Raw genomic sequence first — 13,617 nt, forward strand, 5'->3', positions numbered from 1 at the left:
CACAGAGTCCTAACCACAGGACCACAAGGGTATTCCCTTATATTCTTATCTTTAGATCAATTTGGTTTCCATAATAACAAATACCAGACATGGATAAAACATAAATCCAGAGTTTACAGAATAGAAATTTGGCAAGGGAAAAATTTGAGTAGCAAAATGTGATGTCACTTTTTGGTATAATAAACCAAAAAGATGGAAGAAGGGAGAGAGAAAGACATAATAACAAAAAGAGAAAAAGCATGTGAGAATTGGTTATTTCCTGAATATCCAATATAAGAAAGAGTTAAACTCCTTATATGATATCTGATTCAAATTATAAAACCGTATTAATCAGGGCTGATGATGAGGAAGGAATTATCATTGTATTTCCCAAAGCCAGCACAGTACCTAGCATACAGAAGCCTCTTAATTATGTGTTTGAGTGAGTAGATAAGCTCACTCAAACACATAATTAATTAATTGTCCATTTTCCATTTTCTAATAATGTGAGAGTTATGTGATAAATTTTGAGAGAAAACTGAACATAAATTCAGTTTTTTAAATTTACAGTTTAGACAAATGCATTCTTCATTATACTAACTCAGCTCCCTTATACGTTGAGTCTTAGTTTATTTAAGAAATTGAGATGCTTCATCTTTGGCAAGGGGTTAGGGCTTGGAGGAAAAACAAGTAAATAAGAGATTTTAGAAACAAAAAAGAATGGGAAAAGAAGGATTAACAAAAATTATGGTTATTTTTCCCTGTCCTCAGAGTTCATGCTGTCCTCCAATAACTGAAATGTCTAGGAAATAGTTGTCTTACTTCTCATCCTGTAGTTTAGAATCATATTAATCATATTAGTTAATCATGTTGATTGGATGCATTTCTCAAAATAGGGTTTATGGTATGTTTCTATATCTGTTAATTTCCAAAGTGAGATAGACTTTGAATTTAAAATGTATTTTCATTTCAAATAAAAGCTTGACATGGTTTATGATTGAAATTAATATGTATGTCATAAACTATGTAGTTAGTAGCCTTAGAGATGATCATAAACATTCCATTCTAACTAGAAATGTGAAATTGGAAATGACAGAAAGACTGCTACAGTGTTTTATTGTACAAAGATTTATATAAAGAACTAAACTAATGAAATTCAGTTGATTGTGTTTGGGACAGGGAACAGGAGAGTATATTATGTTGGAAACACAGAACATGGAGAATTAAGAAAGAAAAACAGATGAGCATTCAACTAACACTGTTCTTAGCAGAATAGTTTCACCTAAATTAGGGGTCCAAAAAATGAGATAAAATATTCTTAGAAGTCTCTCATTGCCTTCTCTTTGGTTTTATAGTTTTTAATTTTATTTTGGTTTCTTTAGATTTTGTTTTTCTCCACTGTGAAGGGAGAGCAATGATCTTTAGGGGTGACATAACTTGCCAGTTTGGTATCTTTAGTAACTGCTAAACTCATTTTAAAGTTTGGTTTGATTTCCAGTTATAATTCTGTTATGATGAGAGTATGTTAACCAAATGATACAAGTGTAATTCTTTAATTTGGAGTGGTATAATTATGCCTGCATGTAAATTAATAGAACTGATAGTCTGATTTATAGCTTAGTACCTTGTAAGTTTAGTGATTCATGTAGCCAGAAACTGTGGAAAGACTGGATAGTTGAAGAATAGTTTCCATGAATTTTAATCACTTTGTATTAATTTACTTATAGGGAGTATATAGTAGATATCTTCTGGGAAATAATGCATCTGAAAGTAGCTTTCAATTTGCCAATACTGTGCAACCTCTGGCAGAAACTGGATTACAACTCTCAAAAAGGTAAGCAAAATATAGGTTCTGTGGCTAACTCAAATTAGAGCCTTTATTAGGTATGTGAAGGTCATAAACTTTAGGGGGATAGGGATTGTTTTTATTGCTTACAACTCCAGAATTGCTGCTGCCAATCATGGTAAATTTTTTTTTAGTAAATCTCTTTTATGCTTGAAAATAAATTGACCTCAGATTTAAAGAAAATACCCATTTAATGATTAAAAGCATTTCTTTTTGCCAATTTGAATGTATAAACCTTTAAGATATTGATAAAATTCTCAAATGTTTCCTTCTAATGTTTAAGTTACTTACATATACCTGTTTAAAGTTATGTATTGTATAAGATGATGTATTAAGTTTAGAAATGTTGCCATCTTCCACCATGACATTGCATGAAACTGTATTCAGACATTTCATAAGAGTTTTGAAATTCATATCTCCATTAGTGGAGCGCCTTTGAGACATCTAATACACTTTTTCCAAACACACTCCCATCTAACAGGTGTGATGGAGGGGAGAAATAAATTAGGGGGTTGAGATTAACATATACACACTACTATATGTAAAATAGATAATCAACAAGGACCTACCATATAACACAGTGAACTCTACTCAATACTCTGTAATAACCTATATGGGAAAAGAATCTCAAAAAGAATAGCTATATGTATATATATAACTGAATCACTTTGCTGTATACCTGAAACATTGTAAATGTTGTAAATCAACTATCCTCCAATATAAAGCAAAATTTAAAACAAACAAAAAAAAAGTGATATATAGCACTTACTGAATGCACAGATGATGCTGTCCCTGGAAATTCTGCCCAAGCCACAAGTATCCATGGCATATCATTAGGACAGTTGTGTTTTACAGTTCATCTCATACACGAATATTTGTAATCTCCACAACATAACAAATGATGATGCTGCTCTTCATAATGATCTTTAAAGGTCTTGTTTATAATGATATCCAGCAGTTGTATTTGTGAGGCATATACTAAGAGTAATTAAATTTGTATTCTATTTCTTTGCCTTCTTGTTTAGAGATTCTGATATGTGGCTTCAATAAAGATTTTAAACTCCCATTGATTGAGGTTATGCCAGGCTTATGTTTTCTCCAAAAAGTGCTTTAAGCACTAAAGTTTAATGTTCAAAATAAAGTGATTCTGCATTCCTTCCACAACATGAAAGACAAAAAACTCCAAAATATGGAGACTTCTTCTGAGAGATATTTTTGGGAAACTGGGGGAAGACTTTACATTCTATTCAGAAATCTATAATAATGGTTTTGCACATCTTTGTGACTTTATTTTTTATAAAGAACTTTCAGTACTGCACTTCCACAGGCTGATACTACCAGACAATTGTTTGTACAGACTAGGACAGGCCAGCAAGTTCTTACTAGGGTGAAGTAGTTCATGAAACAACACATCCTCCCAGCTGAAAAGGTAAGTATTCTATAAACAAACAGAATGTATTTGTGCTCCAAGACTATTGAAGAATTACTTCTGTTATCTCTACTTCTAGGAATACCATTGTATCATTTCTTTGCAGTCAATCCTTACCTAGATGCCCCTGCTCACCTTAGCACTGAACTGCTACAGAACCTGATCCTGAGAAATTCCAAGCTTCTAAAATATGCCAAGGGAATGCCACAGATAAATCTGTGGAATTAAAATTAAGTCAGGGGCTTCCCTGGTGGCACAGTGGTTGAGAATCTGCCTGTTAATGCAGGGGACACGGGTTCGAGCCCTGGTCTGGGAAGATCCCACGTGCCGCGGAGCAACTAGGCCCGTGAGCCACAATTACTGAGACTGCGTGTCTGGAGCCTGTGCTCCGCAAGAGAGGCCGCGACAGTGAGAGGCCCGCGCACTGCGATGAAGAGTGGCCCCCACTCGCCACAGTTCAAGAAAGCCCTCGCACAGAAACGAAGACCCAACACAGCCAAAAATAAATAAATTTTAAAAAAATAAATAAATAAATAAATAAATAAAATTAAGTCAGAGGGAATTCGTGGTTTACAAAGTTGAGATCTTTAAATATTTTAGAGTAAAATGCTACTTTGGGGGTCTTTTCCTAAGGCAGTGACTTTCAGCCTTTTTTTTTCTTTAATGGGCCCCTTTGAAAATTGAGAACTGAAGGCTAAACAAGAGAGGCATACCCAGAAAATTTTGTATATCATTTCAAGCTGTTCACAGATACTACCATGACTCCCTCCACAAGCTACTATTTTAAGGTGTTAAGTTTCAGTAAATTCACTGAGAGTAGACAAGTTATGTGACACATTCATTCATTCAGTTAACAAATAATTATTAGGTACCTAATAATGGGTTAGGACATTGAAAGTAAAAGGAAGAACAAGAAGACAGGGCTTATGCTTCTACAGAGCTTATACTTTAGCATGAAAGAAAGACATTAAGTAAGAGATGATAAATGCTATGAAGAAAAGATAAAAATTATTATTAAAATTTATAGGTATAAAATATACTATATATAAAATAATCAACAAGGACCTACTGTATAGCACATGGAACTCTACTTAGTACTCTGTAATAACCAATATGAGAAAGGAATCTGAAAAAGAATATATATATGTATAACTGAATCACTTTGCTGTATACCTGAAACTGACACAACATTGTAAATCAACTATACTCCAGTATAAAATTAAAATATTTTTAAAAAATAAAATTCTGGGGCTTCCCTGGTGACGCAGTTGTTGAGAGTCCACCTGCCGATGCAGGGGATATGGGTTCGTGCCCCGGTCCGGGAAAATCCCACATGCCGCGGAGCGGCTGGCTAGGCCCGTGAGCCATGGCCGCTGAGCCTGTGCGTCCGGAGCCTGTGCTCCGCAACGGGAGAGGCCACAACAGTGAGAGGCCCACGTACCACAAAATAAAATAAAATAAAATAAAAATTAAAAAATAAAATTCTGAACTTTTGGGTGTTAAAAAGAAAATGCAACACTTTGAATTCAAGATGGCAGACTGAAATCAGCATTTACCTCCCCTCACACAAATAAAATCCTCTTGAATTAACAAAGAAATTTTTAAAAAATGTAATTGCTAAAAGCACAAAAACAGGAGAAGTACACATCACAGGACTAAAGGTTTTGAAAAGAGAATGGAAAAGGATTTGGGAAGCAGAGTGGATCATACCAAAGAAAAAACCTTAACACATCTCAGAAAAATTTCTAAGTAAGAGAGGACTGTAACTCAGGTGGTAACAATTTTTTTTTTTTTTTTTTTTTTTTTTACAATGGAACCCCCTATGATTGCCTGTTGTGGAGAGCAAACGTGAGAAGAGGAAGAGAAATCAAGATGTTTGATTTAAGAATTAACCTGTAATAGGTGGGCTGCTTGAGTTGGTTTCTAACACTCCTGAGTAGCAATGGTGTTTGCCCCAGACAAAAGGCTGCCAGAGTACTCTAAAAAAGCATATGATGTGTTTCAAAGAAGCCAGGGTTTCAAATGATGGTTAGTGCTCCTCCATTTTTTTTTTTTCCAGTGGTGGGTTTGGTGTAGACCCCAGCTTTCCTATCAGCCTTCCTGATTTATTCAAAGGAGACTCAAATTGGGAGAGGAAACCAAGTAGCCATGTTCTTTCATTCATAAATGTAAATGAGCAATCCAGGGAAGCATGTAGCACAGAAGAGGTGTTACAAATTGGATTGTGATACATCTGCTGAACCTCATATCATGCAGCTACTAAAATATTTACAAAGAATTTGCAATAAAGGAAAATGCTTTATGATAAATAAAAAATGCACTCTAGTTTTAAAGGAAAGATTATCAACATTTTATGTGGCAAGGAAAGCCATAATCATTTTGTGTCTGCAGATCTTTCAAATCTGGAATATATCTACATCTAATAATGTGAGCTTTTTCTTTCTTTAAAAACTTGTACCAACATCTGTAAAAACATTTTATCCTGAAGAATGATTCTGGACTGTACTAATCCCTGTTTATGAACATACACATTTGAAAAGTAATTAGCTTTTTCAAAATAGAAGGGGGGAAAGCCTATAAAATTCTATCCAATATGATTATAACTACATTTATAAAAACTAAAACAGTCATATCTAGAAAATAAAATTGTATCATATAGTACACTAACATCTTGATAGTACATATCTTTAGCTAGTAAGACTCTTGATGACTTTTCTTAATATTTTATGTATTTTTCCAATTTTCTATAATGGGAAAAAATAAGGTCCGTTTATGCTATTCTAATGACCTTTTAAAACTCCTTGAATATCATAAAGTAAGAACATCAGAACCCATCATCCATTTAAATGTTAAAAAGCAATTCTTCCTGGGGGGGAGAGGGGAAATTGGTTGAAGGTAGTCAAAAGGTGTAAACTTTCAGTTATACTAGGGATGTAATATACAACATGATAAATATAATTAACACTGCTATATGTTATATATGAAATATGAGTTCTCATCACAAGAAAAAAAATTTTTCTGTTTCTTTAATTTTGTATCTATATGAGATGATGTATGTTCACTAAACTTATTGTGATAATCATTTCATGATGTATGTAAGTCAAATTATTATGCCATATACCTTAAACATATACAGTGCTGTATGTCAATTATATCTTAAAACTGGAAGAAAAAAAGAAATTTTAAAAAAGGGCAGTTCTTGCTATTTAAAATGGATGAGGAGTCCTAATAAAATAGCGTGTAAAACAGGAACTAGCAACATGACATATCTTTTTTTTTTTTTTTTTTTTTTTGCGGTACGCGGGCCTCTCACTGTTGTGGCCTCTCCCGTTGCGGAGCACAGGCTCCGGACGCGCAGGCTCAGCGGCCTAGCCGCTTCGCGGTATGTGGGATCTTCCCAGACCAGAGCACGAACCCGTATCCCCTGCATCGGCAGGCAGACTCTCAACCACTGTGCCACCAGGGAAGCCCCTGAGAACACACTTTTAACATAATGATAACATTAGTCATATTTTCCTGCCGAGTTTAATAATATACTAGGGAGGAACTGTTGCTTCTTTTTTTCTAATGGACTTAAGTTTAAAGTAAAAAACATATTATACTGCAAAATTATTTGTAGGCTCAGATCTAAGATTCTGAACCAACATAATACAAAGCAGTATCTCAATCAGTGAATGAGAAAGTTAGATGTTAAAGGTGATATTTGGGGAGAATTGATCAGGCACCAAGCATATTTTCTGCTTTCTTTTTTCATCAGTAAACTCTTTTTCATACTTAAAGAATTAAAGAAAGCTTCTTTGTGATGAGATATTTTATTTTAATTCTGACTCCTACCATACCACAAATAGATTTTGCAAATCTGCAAATCGATAGACTTTAGAACAGGAAGTATTAAATAATACAAATTTTAAAATAATTATATAAATGGCATAATTTAATTTCTTAGAACTGTAGTGTCACAGAGAGGTAGTCACAGGTGGGGAATTTGTACATGTATTACATAACATATATCTTATCAAACACAGTTGCATTGACTATTTCATAGTAATGTGAGGGATGGAAATAATAAACAACCCTAAACAGGAAATCTTCCAACTTAACTGACTTCCTGACAGAATGACAAGTGCTATTCATCCTGGTGCCTGGGAAAGAGCCCTCCTTTGTCTTCTTGAAGTTTTAACTAAATATAACTGTATTCTAGACTAGCCATGCTTCAATAAAAGGAACATTTTAACATATTACTTATATGACTGTAAATTGGTGAAACAATTTTAGAAAATAATTTTGTAATTTGGAGTTTTGGCCAATGTTCATAGCCTTTAATACAGTAATTCTACTAGCCTATGTGTAGAAAATAAGTACAGAGATGCTTTAATAGCAAAATATTGGAGAAGGCCCTTATAGTCCAATATTTTAGTTCATCTTGATTTAGTTGCACAAATTAGAGATTGTTATTGTTTTTTATATGGCTAGTTTTTAAATATCCATTTACCCATGTATTTATCACCTTATTTACTATTACTTCTTACAACTCAGATGTTTCTTCTTGAATCAAGCTCCTTTAATGAGAATCTGCTAATAAACTTTTACCTTTTTTTTTTCTTTTATTTTCCTTTTTTTGCCTGAGAAAAGGGAAGTAATGATTCTCCCTGTATCATCATATCTTTTAACCATTCATATTTTCCTTCTATTGAATTTCTGTGCTTCTCAAGAAAGGAATAATTTCTTCAGATCCTTCTTTCAATGTATTATTATTATTTTTTGGCTGTATCTAATCTACTTTTCAACCTTGCATAGAGCAGTGGGTCTCATTATTTGGATTGTGTCAGAATTGCCTAGAGAGCTAGTTAAGATTACAGAAGTAGGAATACAGAAGTAGACTCACTGAAGTAGGATAGGGCCTGGGCTCTTGTGTTTTACCAAGTGATTCTGATGCCACCAAAGTTTGAGAACCACTGCCATTGAATTTTTAAGTTTAATTACTATGGTTTTTCTTTGCTTCAAGTTGCATTCAGTTCTTTTTCAAATTTGTCTGGCCAAGTTTGATAGCCCTTTTCATCCTTTTAATTCCTTCCTTTATTCTTGAAATCAACTGGACACAAATACTTTATATTCTGTGTTTGATCATTATTCTATCTGTGGCCTTTGCAGGTGTGATTCTGTTTTGTTGAACTATTATTTTTGTTAATTCTTGCTAATGGTGGCTTGTTACCTTGAGTGTTTAGTATTTTTTCATTCTGAACTCATGTTATTTGGAATGGAATTTTATCTGCAGGGATTAGTTAAGACTTTTTATAAAAGCTCTTTTCCTCCAGAGTGAATTTGCTTTTTTGCTTCTGCCAGGTACTTTCAAGCATTGTCACCAGGAACATTGTAAACTTAATTTTTGACTCAAAATTTTCGGGCCCCCTAGGTCTGTGAATTAAGATCTCAAACTTGGGTGAAGACAGGCTCAGGTTAGAAATGTTTCTTTTTTCTCTTCTGTCCTGTGAATGGCCTTTATTCCCTTGGTCTACCACTGAGGGGTGGGTTTTGGGGTTTGCTTTCTATTGTTTTCCAGTTAGGTTTTGCTGATCAGGCATCCTGGCTTTGGTTGAGGGAAGTGGTGAGCTCTGATCCTCCCTCTTGCCTTGTTTGGGGCATTTGGTTTCGCCTCCTGACCCCTGCCTATGTGGCCCACTGCAAACTAGGGCCCAGGCGAACATAGATCAGCCTACATCTCCAGACAAAGTTGGTTCCAGTACTCACACCTGAAGAGTCAGGCTTTTGTATTCGTGGCCTCTGAGGAATTTCCTTATTTTCTTTCCAGAACAGCTATGTATTATTACTACATGTATTTTAAAAAATTATTTTTAATATTTTACCCAGCATTTTCAGTTGTATTATCCTGGGAGGGGATTCTGTGACCATCTAGTATGCCACATGGCTGAAAATGGAACACTCAAATCTTGGTATAGGATTTTGAAAGTTAATCCTCTAATATAGAGGCAGCATAATTTTGTGAGTAGCAAACATCTAGAATTTTTTATACTTCTGTGTCTGGTTTTAGAAAGAAATTTTACTGATTCAGTAGCAGCTGAAAAAGCTTCTTCACCTAAACATGTTTACTTTGGATATTAGCAGTTTATGGCATTATTTACTTTTCTAACTTTAATGAACTTTTTTTCCTTTTATACTTTAAGGAGGTAATTGAGTTCTATGTTCAAAATGAAAATTCAGTAGACAAGTGGAAAAAACCTTTAGTGATTGATAAACTCAAGGTAAGAAAAATAAGAGAACCTTAAAAGTGGAGAATGTATATACAGTCATTTTTTGAGACCTTAGTTTGTTGTTACTTCTGTTGTTATATATAGAGAGGATAATTATATCAATTATAACTTTTTAAAAAGAAAGTTAAAAATAGAATCTGTAATATACAAATTAGGTTACATAGTGTGTTGTGTATGGTATGTGATGAAGACAGCCTCTTAACAGCTGTTCAAATTACAAATACAATCAGCAGTACTCACTTGAGACTGAAGTTGAGGCAGGGTATTTTTCCCACATGGGCTTAATCCAAATTTCATGTTTTCAAATTTTAACACATGTTAGGAATTGAAATGGACAAAGTAGTATATTTGGCATAATTATGCTCAGATGTAGATTTTATAATTGCTGTGATTCAATAAGAAGTACTCAAGTAAGCAAATTTAGTTTTTCAGCCAAATCTAAGGAAGCTTAACTGTTAAAAAATTGTTGATTTATAATGAATTAATAACTACTTGCATTGTAGGATACAATGAAATAAATAATTTCATAAGTTCAAAAGGCATAAATACCAGTATCTTTTAAAAATAAATAATTTTAGGTCATGATAAATTATGATAACTCTGGCATATTCATCACCTTGACAGGAAATGGCCAAAGCAGAAGGCCTCTGGAACTTGTTTTTGCCAGCTGTAAGCGGTCTCAGCCAAGTAGACTATGCCTTGATTGCTGAAGAAACAGGAAAATGCTTTTTTGCTCCAGATGTCTTTAACTGCCAAGCACCAGGTTACTACATTATTTAAAAACAGAACTTTTCTCAGATATTTTGAGCAGTGTTTAAAATTTCTCTATTTTATGACAAGGAAGTTTTTCTACACAAAGTCATTGATTTATAAATTTGTCTATAATTTTACTTTCAATTACTTTTATTTAAATAATTTTTAAATGGACCTAAAGTTCTCATTGGATTATTCTTTTATTAAACATCATTACATTAAGAGTATTAGTGAATAGAAGTCACCACCAAAGGGATTGGCCATATAAGGTTTCCAGTTTTCTAACTGGGTATTAAACATATCTATGATTAGTTAGAATGGATAAAGTTTTAAATCTTTTGGTTAGCCTCACTATCTCTCCATTTAACTCACCAATTATTTATCAATTGCCTAGTATATGCCAAGCACTATTTTAGGAACTATCATGAAATAAAATACACGAAGATTCCTGCCTCATGGAGCTGGCATTCTAATAGAGAGAGACAAAAATAAACAATAGCTAGATTAAATAAGTAATTATATAGTAAGTTTGAAGATGAAGAGTGCTTTGGGGAAAAAAACCAGCAAGGTAGGGGAGCTCTCGAATGCTGAGGGACAGGTAATGTGTATAACAATTTAAGATGGAAGGCTCAGAATAGGCCTTATTAAGAAAATGATATTCAGTAAAGACTTAAAGAAGGTGAGAGAGTTAATCATGCTGAGATCTGGGGGAAGAGTTTTCATAGCATAGAGAACATAAAATGCAAAGGCCCTAAAGCAAGAGTGTGATTGCTGTATTTCAAGAATAGCCAAGGAGGTCAGTGCGGCTGGGAAAGAATAGCAAAAGATATCAGAGAGGAAAGGGCCTTGTATGTTGGGACTTATAGGGCAGGTGAGTGCTTATACTTTCAGTGAAATGGGGATTTGAGCAGACGAGTGACAAGATGTCACTTCAGTTTTAAAAGGATCCCTTTGGCTGCTATGTTGAGAATTAACAAAAGGAGAGAAGGAAGTAAGCAGGGAGTCTTGTTGTGATGGTCTTGGTGAGAGATGATGGGGATTTGTTCAAGGGAGTAGCAGTGGAAAGAGTGAGAAGTGGAAAGATTCTAAATATATTTTCAGGGCAGAGCCAAAAGGATTTCCTGATTGGTTATGAGGTATTAATGGGGGAGTCAAGGATGCCTTCAAGGACTTTGGCATGAAAAATTGGAAGGATGAGGGAAGGAGGCCAACTTTTCTTTAAAAAGGTAATACAGAAGGAATAAACCAGGAGTGTAGTCTTTATAAGGTGTTTTCAAACCCAATTTGCAGAAGGAACCCCCTAAGAAGCTTTTAAAAACTCCAGATTCACAGGCTTCATCCATGGAAATTCTGACTCAGTAGGTCTAGGGTAGACCCTTGATATATCTTTTGTCTTTTTACCCCCAAGTTACTGTGGTTATTTTTGATGCTTCCAGTCAAGGTCTGGCATTTGATTTGTAGTAGAAGGATAATTGTATAATATCCTATAGTGTCCCTGCACAAGTTAGGCCTCAGTTTTGCCTTTTGTGCTTATTGTATGGCCCTGGTACTGAAGCCTCCCAACAAGAGTTAGTGAAGCGGGAAAATGCCCAAAAGAGGTATGTTGGATGTCAGGGAAAACACAATCTAGTTGCTTCTCGAAGTGTTTCCACACTGGACTTTGACTCTCATTTCTTGGGAATTATTAAGATAGTCCATAAACCTCTGATAATTGTTGAACTTGTCCAAGATATGGTTTTCTCTCTTCAAAACACTGATTTGTCTATTTACTGATGACTACATTTTAATCCAATAATGAGCTTACTGTAAAAGTAAATAAATCTATTCACAGAGTTTCTAAAGATTTTATCTCTTTATGTGTAGCTATTATATCATGCTACATAGGTAGCATAATTTTATGGAAAGAGAACTGGTAGTCTTTTGCTTAAAACTTTTTTTATTGCCACTCATAGTAAGAAATATATTTTATATTGTGACCCAATATGTAGCATATGAAGCTGTATGTGTGTGTTCATGGATTGATTTATGGAAATGAGGAGGGGAGAGACATATATTACTGAAAAAAGGCTTCATGAAACAAGTTTCCCTTACTACATGAATTCTTATATTTTCCACTGAGTCTAGTCTAATGTATCCTATTTTGATCTATTTTCATTTCTCAGAGAATGCTAGTCATATTCCATTGAATTAATTTTATGACACACTAATTGGTAATAATATGAAAAATAATGCTATAGAAGGCATCCATTGCAGATGCAGCTCTGCCACTATTTTTCCATTTGACCTATGAACTTTTCACTAGATGGTCATAGACTTTTTTCTAGTATTAAAATTTCATTAGTCTATCGGTTATAGTATGATACCACCAAACTGCTGAAATTTTAAAATTGGCAAGGGAAATACATTTTCTTTGACCAAAGTATGATAAGCAACTGTCCTCAGCAAACAAGATGTATAAAACCATAGGTAGAAAACTAGGCATTTTCTCTTTGTGGTGGAGACATCTTCATGAAGGCCTTTGGGCTGTTGTGTTTTAGAGCATTGTGTTATGCTTTATACAAAGCAGATAAAGAAGGGAATATAATTGATGTCGATTAAATACTTAAGAGTTTTCTTAAGTGTATATGAGATGAATTTCTACTCAAGATACCCAAATTATTTCCCAAATAGTTATAAAATATTATGGGACACATACGTAGTCTTCTGATTTGCCTTTTGTTTTGTTTTGTTTTGGTTTTTTTGCCCATCAATAAGTCATACAATATTGTATATTGAAATGTTGAAAATAGTCATTTTAATTCTAAAGCCATTACTAGAAAATTTGGGGGCCTTTAGGCTAATTTGGGGGAAATTTTTTCTTTTTGTGCAAGTAATTTATCTAGGCTTTTTTTTTTTTTTAACGAACCTATAAATGATAACTTTGGTTTGTCAGATTCTCAGAATAAGCTAATTTTTGGAAAGTTTTTATTCAATATTTACCTCATTCGAACTACAAGAAACACTGGATTTAAAACAAGCAAAGAAAACAATGAAATTCATTAATTATAATTCAAGACTCATTTTCTCCCTCAGTTGAAAAGAATTTTAAGCTTGTGTTAATCTACTAGGAATTGTGTGCATTTTAATATAACTTGAGCCCTGTTAGGAGTGCCTGAACAGAGTACAAACATGTTTTGAGAGACTTAACTTAGACTTAGCTCAATTTTCATAGGCATTTCAATAGCTGTCCTTAATATCATTGTAAGAGACGATATTAAAAAATTCTTCCTCAAAATCTTATAAGTAATCAGCATTCAAGAGAAAGGTCTTAGAGGGTATTTTTAGAAATTTGATGGGAATGA

General features: G+C 33.9%; 1 protein-coding gene across 1 annotated transcript in view; it reads left to right on the forward strand.

The window, feature by feature from the left end:
- The window catches only part of ACAD11 (acyl-CoA dehydrogenase family member 11), a 95,121-nt gene that overhangs the window by 35,787 nt on the left and 45,717 nt on the right, over positions 1-13,617 (forward strand). The window contains 4 exon segments of the mRNA XM_059065341.2: positions 1,707-1,813; positions 3,128-3,254; positions 9,437-9,514; positions 10,148-10,286. Of these exon segments, the coding sequence (XP_058921324.1) occupies positions 1,707-1,813; positions 3,128-3,254; positions 9,437-9,514; positions 10,148-10,286 (451 nt within the window).

The sequence above is a fragment of the Kogia breviceps genome, chromosome 5 (genome assembly GCF_026419965.1).
Source record: "Kogia breviceps isolate mKogBre1 chromosome 5, mKogBre1 haplotype 1, whole genome shotgun sequence".
Classification (NCBI taxonomy): domain Eukaryota; kingdom Metazoa; phylum Chordata; class Mammalia; order Artiodactyla; family Physeteridae; genus Kogia; species Kogia breviceps.